General features: G+C 44.9%; 1 protein-coding gene across 5 annotated transcripts in view; it reads right to left on the bottom strand.

Moving 5' to 3' along the window:
• Window positions 1-22,341, bottom strand: part of LOC147632235 (Cation efflux family protein) — a 98,009-nt gene that overhangs the window by 7,544 nt on the left and 68,124 nt on the right. For 4 of the 5 annotated variants that reach the window (XM_086808910.1, XM_086808912.1, XM_086808911.1 and 1 more), the window contains exons 2-8: window positions 12,604-12,670; window positions 10,591-10,723; window positions 10,322-10,377; window positions 10,063-10,177; window positions 9,898-9,955; window positions 9,669-9,787; window positions 9,434-9,553 (exon numbers count right to left, since the gene is read on the bottom strand). In XM_086808910.1, the coding sequence (XP_086665036.1) occupies window positions 9,434-9,553; window positions 9,669-9,787; window positions 9,898-9,955; window positions 10,063-10,177; window positions 10,322-10,377; window positions 10,591-10,723; window positions 12,604-12,670 (668 nt within the window). The remainder of the gene's footprint in view (window positions 1-9,433; window positions 9,554-9,668; window positions 9,788-9,897; window positions 9,956-10,062; window positions 10,178-10,321; window positions 10,378-10,590; window positions 10,724-12,603; window positions 12,671-22,341) is intronic. The other variant, XM_086808914.1, reaches the window with a different exon arrangement.

Genomic DNA, 22,341 nt, shown 5'->3' with positions numbered 1-22,341 from the left:
TTGCCTATTTGCACTTATTACAGTCTTGATGTAATGGCCATTCGTATTAGGCCCAATGATGTAAGCTAAATGCTACACTTCATAAGGAGTCGTCGCATCCAAATCCATATTATGCAATGTTACGTTTTACATTTTATGGTGAATCATAAGAGCATCGTGATCAATCATGGAGTTTGAGGTAAGGAAAGAACATCTTTGGCAGATAATGTATATGGTATGTTGGACAACATGGACTACACTTGATTATTAAAGTTCCTCTACGTTCAAAGTTACCAAAGAGGGTGGCTCATAATGTCACCTGCACACCTTCTATACTAGGGTGCCACGTGGACATTCTGTGAAGCAAGTACACTTAGGACACCCTTTTTGATGGGCCAAGAGCAAGTTCTAACCCCTAGTCCAGGGACAAGTCGCCAAGCGCTATCTAGGCCATTAGGGTTGAGTCATGTTGTGCTCGTGGCACAAGTCTTTGTAACCCTCTTTGCTAGAGGCCTACTGGACACTTATTGGACCTATGGCCAGGTGCCTTGGACAGCCAAGTCAAGTGTCAAGTCCTTGTCCAAGTTCCAGGCAACTGTGTCATGCCATGTGTGAAAACCATCGAGTTTAATCGTGACTAAGAATGGTCAAAGGGGGGCCATGGAGATGTGGGCAGTCAATGGGCACTCAAGTGTATATGGACCAAAAAGGGGACATGGACATTTGGGGACCATAGGTAAATCTTTACGATTGTCCGCCACCACTGAGCAATGTTAACCCTTACCCTCTGGCGTGAATCATGAAGGAAATGAAAGGCAAGAGGCTAAGTGAAAATTGAGGTTTCATGCAAAGAGAGGGACCTCAAGAAAGCTTCCCGCCGCTTCTGCATGCGGTCAGAGCCACCCTGTAACTTCCCCCACTGATTGCGGAGGGTATGAATGATGTCGAGCCAAATGCTCCTGATGGACTCCAAAGGCGGAGTGTGGGTACCCTCGATGGCCTCGCTACATCTAGCTCTCCATATATGTGCCAAGCTACAATGCTACTGTAGATCTCCCATCTCTGGCACGAGCCCGGACTCCAGTGATCAGTAGATGGGACTAGGACTGGGACTAGTACTGCCGAAATGCGAAGGTGAGAGACCTGAAGGGTAGCCCCACACCTTCCTCCTCATAAGCCATGACAACCTCAGCCGTTGTGCCCAAGCCACACTACCCCATGAAATGATACGGGTCGAGGTCTTGTCCATCGTGAAAATGCTGGGAATCCACTGCCAAACCTGTTGAGCCATCGGGCAATCCCAAAGACAGTGACGCTTCGACTCCTGAGGGTGGCCCCACTCAGACAAGCTGCTAGTCAACCACCAATGGCCACCCACGTGCCAACCGGGCCAAGCTCCTAAGTGCCATCAACCAAAGAAAGAGGGTGATCTTTCGAGGCCGAAAACTGTCCCAGAGCCTCTTCCAAAAATTTCAAAGAAATCGTTGTGAGAGGCCCTGTGACTGCCAATGTAGTGCTGATGTCGGGGTGCCATCAACCTCTGACATCTGAATCCTACGGCCTAGCCACGCTCAGTATGCGAAAAAGGGCTATCCAAAGTCTCCTCTCAATCAGTAGGATCACGCCAAGTCCACTCCCCGAGGGGTCCCATTGGAGGCACGTGAGGGGTCAACTCTCCCAAATCCATAACCGCCAAAGTCTCCCTGGCCACGTTGGCTGGCGGGGGGTTCTATGAGCCACTCGTGTGCCTGAAATCTGATCACCCTCACCCTTTGTAAGGTGCAGCCACTGAAATCCTCCAAATGGGGACTCTGATCTCTCTAATCTGTCAGGGGGACCAATAGAAAAAGTGAGCAAACCATAACCTTCATCCGCGCCATGGACTGCCAAGAGAATATCATGCCTAGTAAACATGCCCAGTGGGGGGGGTCGAGTCTCAGATAGGTGTCAACCACTCCTCGAGAATAGCAGAGTCGATGTCGAGGCTAAGTCTGTCTCTACCCCAAATCCCTACCAAGCTTCTCTCCTTAGCCTCCAGGGGCAGCTGCCTCTGCGTAAGCCAGCCTCCACGGGACCTGGCAGGTCCTATGCTCAACGCTCCCCATGATACATGAGGTTGGGCCCCCAACATATGGCCATTGGGTAAACGGATCAGGGGGTTCCAGATAAGGGACTGCCGAAGCCACTTCTCTGAGGCTACCGAAGTTAACTGCCTGAGGGCCGGCCCCTGAGGTGATCCCAAGCTTAGAGTAGGCTAGCTGCATATCTGCCCTCAAAAGCTGGGCTAGATCCGCGGGCCCGCATCTCTGTTAAGATCTATCTAGTGCTCTACGGCCAACCCCCTCCCTCCCCAAGGCTCAATGTACAGGCTGAAATCCGGACCAACAGGAAGTCCTTCCAAGGATAACCACCGGGAAGGTAACAATTAGCTCGCCCAACAGGACGCAGCTCTGAATGGCGGGGTCAATGATGACTAGGCCCCCTATACGTCCTGGTTGAATGATCACTCTCCAAGCCACCTTGGCCCGGGCAAGCCTCCCATCGCGCTATCGGCCCACAAGGAGTTCCGGTCAACCGCTGTACCTGACCAATGCATGCTCAGGAGAAGGCCCAACAAGAGTGTGATGTCCCACGTGGTGGCAAGGACCGGGTTCGCCGCCACCACTCAACCAGCTACTACGGAGAGCCTAGCAAAGGGGCGAGCTGCTACTCCAAAGAGAAATCGATGCCTACTTGGCATCCCATAGCGGATTGGAGTGCCCCTCGAGATCCATTGGAAAGCCTCAATTGTGTGCCAAGTCGGGGCGGCTGTAGAGCCTACCCTGAAACCACACGACTTGTGCCAATTGATCTACGCTCCTGATGCGCAAAAAAAAAGATCTTCATCGCCTCAGTGAATCTCTGGAGATTCCCCACATCTCTGGAAAGGTATGCTGTTGTGTGTCATCTACAAACTCTGAGTCCAACAACTCCTAAGTACGGAGGGGGAGATGCAATCCCTAGAGCCCCTCTCCAGAGCCGAGAGGAAACTGCTCATCGCCTTGGTGACGAATAGGAAAAGGTAAGGTGCTAGTGGTGGACAGCCTTACCGGACCGAGCGAGAAAGGGGGAATCTGTCACCTCGATCTCCCTGAATGAGAACCTGACTGTGAGGCTAAGTAAAGTCCTGAAACACAACGGATCCACTCCACTGGGACTAGAAAGCTCCAATCAACCCTATCATAAGCTTTCTCAAAGTCTAGGAGGAGCACTATGAGGTCCTGATGTCGCCTCCCAGAACGTGAAGATGTCCAAAATGCTCCACTCCTAAACAAAACCCACGTGGAACGGATGACGTGTAATATTTCAAAAAAACAGGGCAAAAGTACCTGATGCCCGTACCTGCTCGTCGCCCTGTACGCCTACGTTTCAACAGTCCTATCTTCCAACAATGACAACTTACAAGGCAAGGCAGCAAGCTTTTCTCTCTTCTCTCTCTCTTTCTCAATTTGAACTTTGAAACTTTTGGTCTGTCACAGTCTGCAGCAAATAGCAAAATTTAAAACTCCTTATTCTCTCTCAACTCTCGAGTCTCTCCCCATTATACAGTAGACAATAAAGGACTCATTTCTCTCACGCTCTCTCTCTCTCATGGATAACTTTGAAAGTCTATTGGCTTCCTTGGGCTCAAAGCGATCGGCTTCGAATGCTACCTGGTGGGACGAGGTTGAAAGGCTAGAACGATATTCATTGAAGGGAGGTGCAACACAATGGAAATGCAAGCAATGTAACAAAGAGAAGTCACGAGGAGCAAACCGTGTGAGAGCACATCTATGCCGTGTGAACAATGAAAAAGCACAAGTGAACAAATGCCCAGGGAAAAAACCTGAAATCCGTAGAGAGTTTTTGGCAAAGTACCCACGTGAAGAGGAGAAAGCATGTGCACGAAAGAAACCGGCAATTGATGCATCTTACTTCAATAGACATGGGGAAAATGTACACTTGGGAGATGGACAGCAATATGGAGGACTTGGGAGCTTTGCATTTTCTGTTTCGCAACCTATGGGTGCAAGCTCCGACAAGCAGCAAACCTTGAGAGCAGCCTGGGATCCCTGCAAGAAAGAGAGGATAGATGCAGCTGTTGCAAGGTTCTTTTATCATGATCATGTAGCATTCAATGTTGCCAGGTCCCCATATTTTATTGAAATGGTCTAGGAGATTGCACGGTATGGCCCAACATACAAGCCTCCTTCGTATGAGACACTACGCACCACCTAGTTGCAAAAGGAGAAAGTTGCAATTGAATGTGCTTTAGAATCTGTGCATGAAAGTTGGGCAAAGAATGGTGTGTCACTTATTGCACATGGTGGGAGTGACACTCGAAAAAGGTCCATTCATGGCATGGTTGCTTGTTATCGAGGAAAAATGCAATTCATTTCCTCACATGATGCTTTTGGGACTGGAAAAACTGCAGATCAGATTATGGAAGAGTGGGCCCAAGGTATTGAGAAAGTTGGCCCACAAAATGTTATTCAATTCTTAGCTGATGGTGAGGCAACAAATAATGCAGCTGATCTAAAGCTTGAAGACAAGTATCCGCATATATCACATTTAGTCCATGCTTTGCTTATTGTTTGAGCAGCTTGCAGAAGGATGTTGGCAGCTTGCCATGGGTTGATCCACACATTCAAAAAGGCAAGGAGATAATCAGCTTCATTCAAAACCATCAGTTTATTTTGAATGAATTCCGCACGAGATCGCCCAAAAAGGATCTCTTGAAGTACTCAGAGACACACTTTGGTTAATCCAAAGTGCACTTGCCTTTGATGCAATTGGTTGTATGCAATGAATGGATGGGATGGACTCTTTCTCGGTCCAGAGCCAACATAGAGGTTGCGAGAGAAGCATACAACACTTCACATTTTGGGGTGAAGTCAACACTATCAATGTTGTGATGAAGCCGATCATGCGCTTGATGCGGATTGCAGATGGACAGGAGCCATGCATTGGCAAGGTTTATCATGGGACTAACCGAATGATCGAGAATGGGCTTGTCTAATGAGAAATATGCAGAGGTTCGAGAATTATGTGAAGCACAATGGAATGGTTATCATTCTCCCATGCATGCTGCTACGTATGTCTTGGATCCCGAGTTCCAAGGATGTGGAAAAGAGCCCGATGATGAGGTGATGGATGGTTGGGAGACAATGCTTTCTAGGCAAGTTCGTGATGCAGATAAACAAAGGTTGGTGAAAGACCAACTTGGATTTTATCGCAGCAAGTTGGGAAGGTTTGGATCGGCCGATGCACAGAGAGGCAAGTTTAAGATAGAGGCTGCTTTATGGTGGGAGGATTATGGGGCTCGTACACCAGAGCTTCAATCATTGGCAGTAAGGATCTTGTCTCAAGGTGCAAGCTCCTCTCCGATTGAGCAACTATGGAGTGTGTTCGGCCATGTTGCATCCAAGAAGAGAAATAAATTTGGGAAAAAACAAATCAATGACTTGATTTTTGTAAGTGCTAATTTGCGCTTGCTTGGTGATATGGCTTCTCCCAAACCAAAGAAGTTTATATTCCTTGATGAGAAGTCCTTACATGATGAGAAAACACAGGGACTTGCAGGATGGGGTTGAAGATTTGGATGCTGCAAATGTTGGTCTCCACCGATCACCGAGAGAAGAGGAAGGTATTCCTTGCTGAGGCCTCGGAAGCAGACTGTCACGAGAAAGCCTGAAATGCTAGACAGTGGGTCGGATGCGGGGTTGAAACCATGCTGCCACAACGCAAAGAAGGCCTAGGCCGTACGCAATGCAACACGGCTCAACTGAATGACTCGATATGACGCCGCTACCAAGTCGAACCCAACCTGGTAGTAGCCATGCCCCAGTGGATGAATGTTTGTCATATTTGGAGGCCCACCAAGGAGGCTAGCCTAAAGAAGATCTCTGAGTTGTTCGCGTCGTGCAAGCAAGGCGGTTATCAATAATCTTGCATACCAGAGTGGAGGCCTCTAAGGATGCAACAGTCGTGCGAGGAGTTGAAGATCCAATTCACAGAAAGATAAGAAAGTTACAGCGGCCTCAATCGGGGATGACGGAGCGGCTGCCATGGAGTCCTCCCCAAGATGAAAACCAGAAGAGGCCGAGACTTGCCGAATGAAAACTGCCCAAGAATTGAAGCCGCTGCCAGATGAAGACGGAGAGGACGAAGAAGCCGGAGAAAGACGAGATGAGCGGTGAGGCTACGGAGGAGGAAAGCGAGGAAAAAGAGGGGTTGGGCGGGGGGGTGGGGGGGCTCGCAGCTCCAAGCTCGACTCGTACCCTTCCGATACTTTATCTCCATATCAAATCTTGCATCAACTCAATCCACCGTGCCTTTCTCTCCCTCAACTCAAATCTATCACATATGTACTTAATTGACTCATGGTCGGTCAACACAACAAACTTGGTTCCAAAAAGATACAACTCTTTCTCCTCAGTGTGTCATCTGACCTAGGGATCGTCAAGCTTCTTGCTTTCAAATGCCACAGGTCGGCCATCTTGGAACAATGTCGCACCTATAGAAAAATCGCTAGCATCAATCTCGACCACAAATGGTCTGCTAGGATTCAGCAAGGCCAATACAGGTGCTTCCTTCACCTTAAAACTTGAGAGCTCGAAAAGCCTCATCAAGCTACTCGTTCCAAGAGATCGGGCTATTGAACTTACGTCCTCTACCCCTAAGAAAGGTACCGTTTAACTGCGAATAATGCCTCTGCGACTTCTTAAGAAAAATTATGAATCCCAAAAATGCTCGAAGTTGCCTCGCAGTCTGAGGAACTAGCAAATCCAAAATCTTATGTACCAGCTCAAGATCTATGCTCATTCCATCTCGAAAAATCCAATGTCCTAGATATATAAGCTCTCTTTTAAAGAACTCACACTTCCTATACTTGGCGTACAACTTCTCCCATCTCAACGTCCTCAAGACGATCTAGGGATGTTCGACGTTCTCCTCCAGAGTACAACTATATATCAAGATATCATCTAGAAACACAACCACGAATTTCCTCTTAAGAATCTGTCCCATCTTGAGATATTCCGACAAGTGTCGAGCAGTGACCCTGGAACTAAATCAATCTTATGATCAACCGACACTGGGCGGAAGACCATGAGGTAACTCAGCTGGGAAAACATCAGTAAACTTATATCTTTTCTAAAGCATGTGTCTCCCATACATCAAGACTAACTAAATTAAACTCAAATTAGTATCAGATGACATGGTATCTAGAACACACTAGAACACTTCATAATTAGAGTCCTTTACTATATTACAAAGCTCAACTAAGTTTACAAGTGTAGAGGATGGGACATCAAAATCCCTTGTAGACAATAACACAAAACTAGACATCGTCCCTAACAAAAGATAACTTATGACCCTTCTGATCTATCTGTACATTGTGAGTATGAAACCACTCTTTACCTATAATAACATCTACTCTATCCAAATCATGAAATATAGCGGCTCTGAGTAGCTCTTTATAGTTATAGGCAACCGAGATACTTGCCGATCCCAAAACTTTGTGCCTAACGTTGTGTCGACACAATAGTGGTGATCACTTGGCTGCGTCACCCATAGTTTGTGACTGACTCTCAGTCTCTGCATGAGTCTGGGAGTCTTCCCATGCTTAAACTTTCATTGACGCTAGGATCCTGTCGGGCCTATTACTGAGAGTTGTTGGGGTTTCTTTGACTATTTATTTGCCACAGACTCATCAAAAATCTTTGCATATCGGATAGCATCATCCAACGTTTTGCAACGAGTATTTGTAATCTAGAGTTGATATCCATCAGGCAATCCATCCACAAAGGATCCCAAAATAGTGATGGGGTCCATGTGAGTTGCTTGAGCCTGCAACTCTCAAAATTTCTGCAAATATGTGTCGAAAGGCATACTAGCAAGGTCATCCTTCCCTCAAAGTCCACCTTAGTGACCAGGTTATCGACCGACACATCGTCATCCTGATGGCCGTCATCAGATTGAACATTCTCGTCGATCCCACGATCGTTTTATACTTCATCAGCCATGACAAACCCAAGAGAATTTGCTGCTGCTCAAGGAAAACTCGGGTGTCGAGATGAAGTGTCGCTAAATCCTGCTCGTCCACAATGACCAGTACAAATCCTGCTCTTGGAAGCTGGCCGTGTACTTTCAACCCTTCGAAGCTGGCCGTGTACTTTCAGCCCTCTTAACCAAGGAGATTGTGCCTTGAATGTGGAGAACACCTAAGCAAACCCCTCCTTTTATACTAAAAAGTGAAGAGGTTAACTTGCTTTTTGAGTTTTTCTAAAAACCCACATGCTTTATTGACCTAAGCTTTCCCCCCTTTTTAGCAAAACGCCATCGCTTATGATAAAAAACATCTTGCTTTTTTCCAAAAAATGAGGTTGCTTTTTCTCTAAAACTGTCGGCCTACTGTTTTTTGCATGTGTGCCAGGTTTCTCCTTTTAGCTGCAGACATGTGCACATTTTTTTCTTTGTTGACTGCCAACATCCTGCCTGCTGGCCGCCTCCTTCTGTCGCACCACCTCTACTGCTCTGTGTCCTGCTGCACAGGGTGCTAGCGGGGCCGCCCAGGCTGAGCTGCCTGCTGCTGCACTGACCTCACCAGCTGGCTGGTCTGGCCCCCCAGGCTGCGCTGCCTGGCTGCTGCCCCAACACAGCCACCTAGGGTAGCTAGTGTTGGCTGCCCTAAAGCTGGCCATGTTGCCTACCAAACTCCAGCTGTCTCAGCCTTCGTTGGGTACTCGTTACAGTCATACACGCACATCAAAAACAGCAGCGATTCAACTTTTCTCATCCCCTCGGACACACGAAGCCACATGCAACCTTGACGCCAACAAAAACCTTGTGCAACTTCTGTAGAGCATCAATTTGAAACAAAGAGAAACGATGAGAAGAACACCTAGGAAATCCAACATCTATAACGCCTAGACACACACAACTATATCTCATAATAACCCAAGCTCTCACTTATATACTGATAACTACACCATAAATTACTAACTCGCTATAAAAGGCCATTAAGCTTGTTTTATCCATTTAGGAACCCTAGCCAACTATCAGCCTGCTAATCCCTGATCCCGAGGCCCCTAACCCTGCTGGATAAGTTCCCTAATCTGTAGATCAGTGTCCAGGTACATAACAGGGAAGCATGTCAACAGAAAAGTTTGAAAAAGAGCTGGGATGACGTCAGTCTTTTCCGATCTTTTCTGTCAAGGCACTACTTGTAGGGAAAGCATGTCAAAGGCAAAGTTTGAAAAAGAGCTGGGATGAACTCAGAGCATATATTGGTCTTCAGTAATAGTGAAGAACAGACCTAAAATAAGTTGCCAGATTTTCAATTGCCTCAACTTTTCTTGTTTTTTTAAAGGAGACAGAAAACGGAACTACAGTGTGATTAAAATGGGTAACTTTTACAATTTTTCATCCTTACCATTCCAAGCAAGCTGCCCACAAATATAGATCCAATTGGATCATAGATAGGGTTTCCGGTGATAGAAACTGCTACAAGAGACAATCCTGCAATCACCAGGCCAGTCACAGCTGCCCCATCCTTCATGTGACGGCAGCCCAGTAAAATTACAAATTTGCTCATGAGCTTCTTATGTAATGTTGTTTACAGCGTCGAGTGACCCAGCCATAAACTCAAGTATTTCAAAGCTTTATACCTCCATCATTACAGCAACAGCAGTTGGATCATGACCACGCCAGCAGTAGTCCCACAGGGTCATACCTTCTGCAGAGGCCCCTTTTTGCACAGCACTGATGGCAACCAGCAGTGAAGCGCCTAAAAAGCATTGACATTAGTCAACGTTTGGTGAATATCATGACAACCCCCCAAAGTTTAGCTCGATCTTTTCAATCCTTACGTGAAACCTTAACACCTTTTTTTGTTACCTTCAATTATCATGGAGCCAGCAAGCACCATAGCAGCCATATAAATGTTATCTGGAAGCTGTCAAGGCACTAGATTGGACTCAAATTAGTAGATCTTGGAAAGCATTACAGAGATGCAAATATGCACATTCCACACAATTATCATGCATTGAACAAAATGCAAACCTCTGCTCTCCACAAGTTTGAAAAGCCATCCACAATGGTTGCTCCAGATCCTAAACAAAAGATGCCAACGGCTGAAATAAGAGACCAAACAAACCTCTCCTTTGAATAGCCATACCTGAAAAACAAGCACCAATTCAAATAGAATTAACTTAATGGATAAAAATGGATGTCATGTGACACTGGAGGAAAAAAAATGTCAAACCCATCATTAAGTCCTACATCTACAATGAAGATATTTTCAAGCAGGCTAGTTACACACGGATGCAGATCATCTGGAGCTCTCCTTGAACTGACTAGCCCATACGCAAGTAATGCCTGCATGGTCAAAATAAACTGTAGACTTTGGAGCAAAATGTAGTTCAAATACATGAAAAGAGGAAGAGTTATACAAAATACACTAGCTTCAACCAGCCAGTTTCTACTCATGATCAGCTCTTTAACACTTCATATGTAGGAAATATCAACTTATATCCTCCTAGTCCCTAAATTCAGAAGCTAAGTCCCTTGCACTTCTTGGAAGGAGCTTACCTGATTAGCAAGATCAGCAAGAGAATGGACAGCTTCGGCCAGCATTACATGACTTGTGGTCATTACCCAGACACCACATTTAAGTGAAAAGACCAGGAAATTGCACCAAAGTGCCATCACAACAGCTCTTTGACTGCATATCATCACCACTACACCAGTAAGTTTGAAAGCACAAAGAAGAAAGAGTATACAAAACTTTCGAAGTAAACAGCAGTCTATCTTCTTGCACAGCAAATCCCCCTCCTTGCATGCAAATAATGATACACTTAATTTGAAAACCTCATGGCACAAACACAACCATACAAACAATTTTGTATACATCCTCCTTCAAGGATGGATCGTATTCTATAAGTTGAATCAAACCCAACACTTGAAATTTCTCTCTTCTCATGTCTTCTTTTATTGTAGGCAAGTTTTCTAAAATGGAAATTTTGGTCAAGTAAAACACTTTTTCAATCATTATTTATTGATTTAGTAATATTCAAACAGGTAGCCTTGAACTGAAAAAGGAATGACAGGCATGACACAGCGTTCTGCCATCCCAGGCTTCTCCCTACAGTCCATTTTAACCTTCCACTCTAGCACCTCCACCTAGTTTGTTGTGTTGATATCCTCTAGCAAGGCAGCAACTATCTTCCTGACAATTTCTTACTGGACATTAGTCAAATATTCTGAAGATTCTCACCTTCTGCTACTTAACAAAAGACCTCAAATTGTGACCCTAACCCCCTATAAAACCATGTCATATATGCCATGTTGTTTGTGAGTGAACCACTCAATCCGGTTGAAATTCATTTATGCTATCCATACACCAGGATGTGAGAGACCTCAACTGATGACAGAAACTTCACAATTCATTCATACTATCCTCAATCAAATTAAAACTCATTCATACTTTTACTTTTCCTATCCTCAATCAAATTAAAATTCATTCATACTTCAATTTTTCCCGAGAAAATATCCTTCTATTAGTTACAATCAAATAGCCATAGGCTATGTGTACATGCTCAGACCCCTCAAAAGATCAGACAAGAAGTCAAAAGTGGGAACTCTGTCAATCCTGCAGTGCGATAGTCGGAGAGCCTGCCTTCCTACTACCTCCTCATAGTGGAGGGCAGGGCCAATCATTGTCACCCAAGCAAATGCTCCCCATGTGATGATACGAGGAGTGGATCTCTTCCGGTCATGTAGAGACAAAGAATCCGCTGCCACACCTGTTGTGCTTTGGGGCAATCCCAAAGGCACTGCCACTGCAACTTCAGGTGGTGGCCACATCACTCACAATGCACCCGCCTATCACCAATAGCAAACCAAGTGCTGACAGCAAGGCTGTGGTGGGCTAACTGCCAGGGGAAGAGTGTGGCCTTCCTTGGCCGAAAGCTGTCCCACAGTCACTTTCAGAAATCTCTTAGGACTCCAGGTAAAATGCCTTGGAAGGCCCAATGGTCTGCTGCTGCCAAGGTGCCGTCTATCTCATGCATCTGTATCCAGAGCCCCAATCTGTAATGGAAGAAAGGGGTGGTCGGGCTGAAGGGGCTGAAGGGGCCCTGCCACTCCCACTCGCCAAGGTCCCACTGAACATACGTCAATGGTCATCTTTCCCAAAGCCAAAGCCGCCAAGGCCGGATGCGGGTCAATGTGCCACTGATGAGCATGAAAACCAAGAATCCTCACCCGCTAAAGTGAGCCAAAGTTGAAATCCTCTGCGTGGGGACAGGGTCAATCGGCCCTAAGGACCAACTGAAAAGATGAGCGCTCGTCCCCCATCTGAACCCAAGACTGAGTGCTCGTCCCCCATCTGAACACGAGACTGATAGGCTCCAAGCCACATTAGGGGGGTAGGATCCTGGAGGGGGGTCTGCCAATCGGGTAGCTGGCTGAATCAATGCCGAGGGTAATCTGGTCTCTACTCCTAGGGCGTTGAATTTTGTCCCTTTTTATATAACAATCATTGTTGAAAGGGGTTGACTGACTGCAGAAGGGAACAGAGGGAAAAGGCAATGATAGTTTTACCTGTGGTCTTGGATTTCTGGGGCAGCAAACTTATCGGAAGCGCCATTACCGGCATCAGAGCTATATGCTGTACATGATCCAACACTCCAAAAAATCAAACCTCAGTATCAAAGTGCCTAATCGTTCACTTATGAGAGACGTGTAGCAAACCTACAATTAAGCCATCGTAAGGCTCTTTAAAAAGATCTTTAAACAGACCTCACACCAAACTCATTCATATCGTTAAAAGGCCTCAAGCCCTCAGGTTAAAAATCCTCCAAGTATATAGTAAAACGAAGAGAGCATTCTTTTAGTAGCCTTGTTTGAGCTTATTTTGCTAAAACTGCATAAACTTGAACTTTCGATTAAAAAACACACCCCTAAAGATGTTTTGAGTACATGAAGTCATGAAAGCTCTTCCTAGGTGTGTGAGAAGAGCATGGAATCCTCCTACAATAGCTTGGAAGTATGTCAGAACCTGGATAAGCTAATTCTACAGAAGATGAGACAGCCTTGTTTTGAAAAAGCTCGGCGCTCCTGCTAGCCCTGCAAAGCAAGCGCCCCCTCACAGACCCCTTGCCCCCCCCCCACCCCACCCAACCCACCCCCAAGTTTCTGCCCTTCGCCACCACTTACCCCTCTTGTGCTTAGGCCCTGCCTCCCTTCCTTCTCTGTCCTCCTGCACCCTCCTCTACTTGTCGCCTCCTCCCAGGCCCAGTTTCCCTTTTTCCACTTCTGCCTGCTCCCGCCAAGTGCGCCCCTCTCCCCCAGTCCCTTTTTTTGCAATCTGCCTCATTCTACCCAGTTTCACCTTCCCAGGCATTTTCCTTCCTCTGCATTGCCTCCATCCACAGCCTCCCGTTTCTGTTGCCACTGCCGGTGCGCCGCCCTTCCAATTTGTCTCCCCTTCTCTGTCTGCTTGCTTCTATGCCACTAGTGTTGTGCTCTCAAACTGTTGGTTGGCACCCTTTGGATTTTCCCTCGGGAGGACTCCCGTGGCAGCTGCTCCATCCACCCGCCCTCAGCTGTCAACTTTCCGATGCGTGTCTCCAGCTTTTGCCTCTTATGTGGCTTCTATGAAAGCCAACACCTTGGTGTGTAAATTCGGCCGCAGCAGACAGGCCCAGGGATTGATCCAAGACCTCCATCAAGCTGGCCTAATTGGCGAATGGGGGCATATAGTTGATGTCCAAATTCTCAGCAAACAGATTTATCCAGATTGAGTTCGACTCCGCCACCCTAGACAAGAAGATCTTATCACCTAGCCCATCTGCAATACTGGGCCCAGTTGCACTTTGCCAAGTAGAAACACAGGTCCTCTGGACTCATTTTCTTCCTCAACCTCCCCACTGTTGTCATGCATTTCAGAAATGCCTCGTAAGAAAAACATTTAATATTGTTTCATATGAAACATTCAAAAACGTTTCATACAATAGAAGGGGTTATAAAATGTATGCTTTAGCCTATCACATGAAAAAATGCACACTTTTTGGGCTTACCAACATTTAAATGGATACAAAAGTGCTGCAAACACACTGAATTTGTAGCAAACCATAAACGTGGTTGCAAAGAAAATTACAAGGGAAAAAATGACATTAAAAAAAGTAAGAAACTGTTGGGTTTTATGCTGTGTATGCACCCAGGGGAGTGCTAGTGATCATCAGTAGGTTACTGGGGCACTTTTTACTACAGTTAGTGGAGGTTCTTTTGCAAAGCTTTGGGTGCAGAAATTTTGGGCATTTTGGCACTGTGTGAGCCACTTTTTGTTGTTCTACTCAGTCAGTAGTGCATTGTTTTGCACATTCAGAGGATTGAGAGTGCAAGCATATTTGGGTCAGTTGTACTCAGTGGAGTACAGTTGCTTTCAGGGTTGTTGTTTTTGGGTTTTTTGATACACAGGTACAACATTGTGCACTGGCATAATGGCAAATCAACAGCAGAGTGATGTGTTCACATACTTGTCTAAGGAAGACAAGCTAGATGGCATGAATTACTCCTTGTGGAGTTTCATGCTGAGAAATGTGCTCGTGGCAAAAGGTCTTTGGGATTTTGTTAGTGGTGAAAACCACGTCCAGGTCCATTGGCTCCAGAGACTCCTCCTCAAGGGGGTGCTCCTGGAAGAGGACAACAGGCACAGGCACCAGTTCAGCCACAGCCTGTTCAAAGAACAAATGCCCAGAAGACATGGGATGCCAAAGATGCACAAGCCTTATCACTTATTGCATTGTCAGCACAGACGTCTATTATACCTCATATTCGTTCAGCTGGCTCTTCACGGAATGCATGGGTGACTTTGGAGCAGATGTATGCTGCTCGTAATGAGGCACGGATCTCATTTTTGAAAAGACAGCTGGAAAACCAGAAGATGCATAAAGGAGATGATATGTCTAGCCACTTGAACAAGCTGCAGGATTTGAGAGAGCAACTCATCAATGTGGATGAGATTATTCCTGAGACACACCTTGTATCCACCATCTTAAACTCTTTGCCAAGATCATACTTGGCTTTTCATACCTCTTTGAACCTCAGCATGAGGAATGCTATTGAGCCCCTAAAGTATCAGGAACTTGTTGCTCTCTTGTTATACAGGAAGAGCAAATCAGGAAGAACATGAACATGAACACAAGTGCTGAACAAGCATTTGTGACAGATCAAAAAGGGAAAGGCAAATTTCAGCCAAAGAGTTCAAATCGGAATTCAGGTGATGGTGGTTCATCTCAGGATACCAAGAAAGGTGATGGACAGCCCAAGAAGAAGGGCAAATGCCATTACTGTAAGAAGCCAGGTCACTACATCACAGAGTGTAGGAAGAGGATTGCCAAAGAGAAGGAGAAGGAGTCTGGGATGTCTATAAAAGATACCTCTAAAGCTCCTCCGGAGACTGCTTCCTTTGTTGAAGACAGGGATTATTGTTTCTACACATGCAGTTATGATGCCTCTTGGTCTTCACAGGCACTCAGTGTGACTGAACATGCATGTACACTTGGTATTTTGATAGTGGTGCTTCAAAGCATATTACATCTCGCAGGGATTTGTTTTGTAATGTATGCCTTGCCCCTATTGGCAAGACCGTGCAGTGTGCCAATAATGGTTCATATCCAGTTCGTGGCATTGGGGAGATTCAGCTCACAGCCATTGATGGCTCTATTCTTCGCCTTACAGATGCCTTATATGTACCAAGGATAAAGAAGAATCTGTTGTCCATTTCTTCTTTAGCACAGTGTGGTATGACAAATGCATGGTCAGAGACAAAGCTAATGCCTTGACCTTGGTACATTATGTCATGGACTCTATCAGTTGGATTCATTTCAGCCAGTGGATCAGTCTGCTTATCATGCATTCACTCTTACTCCAGCTATGGTTGATGCGGAGTTATGGCATGCTCACATGGGGCATGTAAATTTTGGTAGTCTTATGCTTATGCAGCGACATAACATGTTGACAGACCTACCTCTTATGGAGAAGCCTCCAGATCACATATGTGAAGGATGTATTTTGGGAAAAATGCATCGGTTTTCCTTTCCACGTGATCAGGCTCTACGAGCAACTGCAAAGTTGCAACTTATACACAGTGATCTTTGTGGTCCCATGCAGACGAAGTCATTAGGAGGTTGCTTCTATTTTGCTACATTTATTGATGAATTCTCTCGTATATGCTGGGTCTATCCGTTGACACAGAAATCACAGGTATATGATGCATTTTTGGCCTTTGTAGCACTTGCTGAAACAGAGTCAGGATGCAAGGTTAAGATCCTCCGTTCTGACCGAGGGGGGGAATATGTGTCACACATGTTGAATTCCTTTCTTGAGAGTAGAGGTAAGGTATCAAGCATCAGTATACTACTCCTTATACTCCACAGCAAAATGGGGTTGCAGAAAGGAAGAATCGGTCACTCATGGAGATGGCCAGATGTATGTTAAGGCAAAGAAGCTACCACATGTCCTTTGGGTGGAAGCTGTTATGTGTGCTTGTCATATTTTGAATCGATGTCCCACAAAGGCATTGGTTTCCATTACTCCTTTTGAGGCTTGGCATGGCCGCAAGCCTTCGGTATCACACTTTCGTACTTTTGGGTGTCTTGCATATGCACACATACCCAAAGAGTTGAGGAGGAAGTTGGATGATAAAGCCACAAAATGTATTTTTGTTGGGTACAGTCGTGAGAGCAAGGGCTACCGGTTATATGACCCACTGTCCAAGAAGATATTCACTAGTCGGGATGTGATTTTTGATGAAAAATCAGAATTATCCATGGCTAGTTATGATGCAAATCGGGCTGAAAATGATGTCTTTGAAGGTCTACTACCTATGGAGTTTCATTCCACAGTTGGTGATCCAACCCATGAGGGTGCAGGGCAGCCCGCTAATCATGAAGGTGGTGCAGAAATTCAGCAGGAGATTGAGCCAGAAGTTGAGCCAAATATGGGGCAACAGGCTCCACAGGTCAGACATATACCTAGATGGTATTTGAGGACATTACAGGACAGCCATCTAGATGCTCCTCTTGCTGGCCGTACTCGTAGGGAGACACAGACCAATGAGCATGCACACATCATGGATTTAAATATGGTTATGGCAGCTAGTTTACACGATGATGATGAGCCTGATTCATTTGTGGATGCACGAGACAATGTGCATTGGAACAAAGCCATGCAGGATGAACTTGATTCTATTAAAAAGAATCAAACATGGGATTTGGTTGATCTGCCCAAAGGCAAGAAAGCCATTGGTACTAAGTGGGTCTATAAGTTGAAATACATGCAGATGGATCCATTGACAGGTACAAAGCCCGTCTAGTTGCAAAGGGCTATGCACAGAAGAAGGGCATTGATTATGAGGAGACCTTTGCTCCTACATCCCATATGTCGACACTTAGGAGTGTCATTGCATTGGCTGCACATCGTGGTTGGGTTGTTCATCAGTTGGACATCAAGACTGCTTTCCTACATGGGGACCTCGAGGAGGAAGTTTATGTACATCAGCCCATAGGTTTTGCAGAACATGGTCATGAAGGGAAAGTATGCAGGCTGAAAAAGGCCTTCTATGGTTTGAAACAAGCTCCACGAGCTTGGTATGCAAAGATAGATGCTTTCCTGCTCACTCAAGGCTTTGTGAACAGTCCATCAGAAGCCACTTTGTATGTAAAGAAAGAAGAGAAAGATCTGCTGGTCATCAGTCTTTATGTAGATGATCTTTGGCTCATGGGATCAAATGATGACAAATTGCAGCTTTTAAAGAGATATTGCAACAGACATTTGCCATGTCTGATTTGGGGCTCGTACACTACTATTTGGGCATACAGTTTGTGCAGGATAACAGAGGCATTGGGTTGTTGCAATCTCGGTATGTTGCTAAACTTCTGGAGAAGTTCAAATTTCAGGATTGCAAGCCTATCAGCACTCCTATGGAGCCTGGGATGAAACTGTCACTACAAGATGACAATATTTTATTTGATGCCACTATATATGCTCAGGCTGTTGGGTGCCTTATTTACTTGTGTACTACACGGCCAGATATTCAGTACACCGTATCTCAGTTGAGCATATTCATGCACAGCCCGCGATTGTCACATTGGCAAGCTGTGAAGCGTGTATTTCGGTATTTGCAGGGTACCTTGTCTCTTGGATTGCTTTATCCTGAGGGGGGTGACATGCAGCTATATGCTTACAGCGATTCAGATTGGGCTGGTGATTTTGATACCAGACATTCCACTAGTGGAAATTGTTTCTTTCTTGGCTCTTCATGTATTTCTTGGCTAAGCAAGAAACAGACCACAGTGGCCACTTCGTCTTGTGAGGCAGAGTACAGAGCAGCCTACACTACTACCGTTGAGTGTGTATGGCTGCATCGTCTTATGACTGATATGGATATTTCAGTGGAGGAGCCTACACCTATCTATACTGATAGTCAGAGTGCCATTGCCGTGGCCAAGAATCCTGTGTTTCATGCTCGCACGAAACACATTGAGATTCACTATCACTTTGTTCGGGAGAGACTCCAGGCAGGTGATATCAGTCTGATTTACTGCCCTACAGATCAGAATGTGGCAGACATCTTCACCAAGGCACTACCACGTCCGAAATTCGAAGCATTCCGCACTGCTTTGAATTTGTTTCCTTTTGGTGGATGATGTACAGTGATCACATAGCACTCCAAGGGGGTTTGTTGGGTTTTATGCTGTGTATGCACCCAGGGGAGTGCTAGTGATCATCAGTAGGTTACTAGGGCACTTTTTACTTCAAATAGTGGAGGTTTTTTCCCCCAGTTTAGCTTAGTTTCACTTATAGTGGTTTATAAGTGGTTTGGTCCACCTAGCACAGTTTATGGCCGGACCATGTGAACACACTTTAGGTCACATCTTTTATATGTGGCTATTGTACTCCTTTTTATCATTATCATCATATGAGCAAACGTGTTCCTCTCTCTCTCACACATGCTTCCTGTTGTTGGTGTGCCTTCCAAAACCCTAACCCTAACCACTCTTCCCTACAGAAACTAATTTTCCCCAAAATCAGCCTTGACTTGCAGACTTTGATGAAGGGGAGCACGAGAAGCTGTAAGGAGTTGGTTGCAATTATACAGAATCATGCCTAGAGGGCCGAGGGGGCAGGAATGTGCAAGCAATGCATGTGCAAAGGAAACAAAGCGCCACATCTGGAAATCGGCCAAACCGGGCCCCATATTTTTAGCCCAAAAAAAAAAGAGAACCTGCCAAAAGAACATTTCATACATAAGAAATGTTTCTCATGTGTTTCATATCATACAGAACACATTTCAATGCGACACGTTTCAATGCGACACTAAGTCTCCTCAAGGAGTAACCTACTTTGCTTCTTCCCATTAGGTGTTGGGCCAGGTGCTCGAGTCACCCCCATCATAGTTCATATCATATGTTTCATACTGCCATTCTTCAAGGAGAATTATTTAGTATGAAAAGGTATGATTCAGCCCCTCATACGTGGCCTTAAATTTGGGGCCATATATGCTTGTGGAAGTTGGGACAGTGGACTCTGTAGTATGTACTATATGTAGATACATTAAAGCTGAAAACTTGAAACTTTGAAAGTTGATATTTGAAACACGAGAGGAAAATTCATCAAACTTGAAAATTAACAAAGATGATTGCAAACATTGCACATCATAAACCAAACATTAGGGAAAATTTGGACTCAAACTGGGCCCTTTAAAGTATTTCTACACATTCTCTCGCTCCAAAAATGGGCGCATGGTGAAATTTTTGCAAATCAACTCAAAAGTGAACAGAATTTGGACATTTGGAATCTACTCTTCGAGACCTTTCCAATGATATATAGCATGATGGGTAATTTTGCATATTCAAGAAGTCCATTTTTAGGACTTCTTGAATATACAAAATTACCCATCATGCTGTATATCAATGGAAATGTCTCGAAGAGAGAGAATGTGTAGAAATCCTTAAAGGGTCCAATTTAAGTTCAAATTTTCCCTAATAAGACAAAATTCACACCACAACTTTAAACTTCACACCACTACATAGATGCATCATGCCATGAGTCATGACTCCTTTGTCATCATTTTACTTCCTCATCATCATCTTCTTCCTCCACATGAGAGAGGATGAAGCATCCTCATCATCACCTTGCTCTATCGTGGCAACTTCCACTTCTACATTTATGCCTCCCAATCCCTCATCCTCCTCAAGCTCTTGAATTTCTTGCAAAGCAATCAGCCTTTCATCATCTTTCTCTTTATTGATCATCTCCAAGGTCACCTCCATCTTCTCATACCCTAATAAGACAAAATTTACACCACAACTTTAAATTTCACACCACTACATAGATGCATCATGCCATGAGTCATGACTCCTCTGTCATCATTCTGCTTCCTCATCATCATCTTCTTCCTCCACATGAGAGAGATGAAGCATCCTCATCATCATCTGTCTCATCATCACCTTGCTTTGTCGTGGCAACTTCCACTTCTACATTTCTGCCTCCCAATCCCTCGTCCTCCTCAAGCTCTTAAATTTCTTGCAAGGCAATCAGCCTTTCATCATCTTTCTCTTTATTGATCATCTCCGAAGTCATGTCCATCTTCTCATACCCTCTTGCCTTGATTTTAGATATGAGTTGAAGATTTGTGTATATAAACCACCTTCTCGGGGTTTGTGGCCTTCAACACGTTTCTTCTTTTTGTATGAATGAGAGAGAAATTGGAGCACTTTCTCTCCAATTTCTCTCACATGGAGAAGTTGTACTCCCTTGAGAAAGCACACGAATTGCAAGCTGTTGCAATTTGGGAGTACTTGCGCCGAATGCCTCCCACCACTTGACACCTTGATGCATTCTCTTCTCATCTTTTGCAAGTGCACGAAAGAAGGAATCCCCCTCTGATCCGTACACATCCAACTCATCTATTAGCACTCCTTGCTCAGCCACATTATATCCACAATAGCGCTCTATGAGGGTCATCCATCCATTATGAACCTCTCCATCTAACTCTTGTCCCCTTCCTCTCCAAATAGGATGCAATACAAAACCTGCAGCATGCAAGCAAGAGTGCATCATGTCCCATCATTCAACACACAAATTCTTTATTTCTCCAAACTTGGTAGCATCAACACCATCCATATTTTGTGTCTTCTCTAACCATGCGATCTGTGAACTCATAACTCAACCCCTTTGTTACTTCCTCCTTGTCAACCAAGCGAAGAATCTTCAAGATTGGAGAAAAAGCTTCACAATCAAGTTGTCATCTTGCCAAAAAGAGCTTCCCAATATGATACTTGAGTCTTGACACCTCCTCTATAGCTATTGTGTGGAAAGTCTTCCATGAACACCACTTATCACATACCACTAATCTTCTCAAGCCATTGTATATCATGTCATCAAATAAATTTGCAAGCACTATGAATGTGTATGCAAATCGTGTTTTCGTTGGCTTTAAAAGTTCTTTTGTGCTATGCTTTCCAAACAAAGCCAAAGCTTTTTGCTTCCTAGTAATAAACTTGACTATCTTCTTCCCTCTCCAACACTAGAGCAAACCAATCCAACTTGCCAATATCCTTGAACAACACGTCCAAGCAATGGCAAATACAGCGGGTGAAGAAGATAAATGGCCATTATTCCTCTATGAGCTCTCCTGCAGCGCACAATTTGTGACATTGTCCATGCATACTTGAACCACATTTGCAGGACCAACTTCAAGAATAATATCTTTCAAGATGCCAAAAATATATTCTCCTGACTTATATTGGCCACTAGTATCCACAAACTTAAGAAACCCTATGCCATGGATAGAAGAGGCAAGAATATTGATAATAGGCCTCTTTCTTGTGTCCGACAAGCCATCACATATAATAGAGCAACCATACTTCTTCCACTGTTCTCTAACCCCAAGCAAATCTTTTTCCACCCATTTAACTTCCTCTTCGAGGTCCTTTATATGCAAAGCATCATAGGAAGGTGGCTTGAAGCTAGGCCCCACTTCCCCAATGGCTCTTACCATGTCAAGAAATTAGGGACTCTTGATCTTATAGAGCGGGATATCCTCTGCATAAAAGAATCTCCTTGTGGCCATTGTGGCATTTTGCCTTGCTTGCAAGTGCCATGCATTTGCCAAATTGCTTTGCATTTGACTACTTTTAGAGACTTTCTATCTCTTACCTGCATGCCCTACACCTTCACTCACATTGCAAGAGCCACCTGCTTCTCCCAAATCTGCTATTTTAGCTTCAATATCATGAGCTCCATCTTTGGGCAACAAGCCCAAATGCAATC

The sequence above is a fragment of the Cibotium barometz genome, chromosome 14 (assembly GCF_041138505.1).
Source record: "Cibotium barometz isolate CiBa-2024 chromosome 14, ASM4113850v1, whole genome shotgun sequence".
Taxonomy (NCBI): domain Eukaryota; kingdom Viridiplantae; phylum Streptophyta; class Polypodiopsida; order Cyatheales; family Cibotiaceae; genus Cibotium; species Cibotium barometz.
This window is presented reverse-complemented; position numbering and strand designations above follow the sequence as displayed.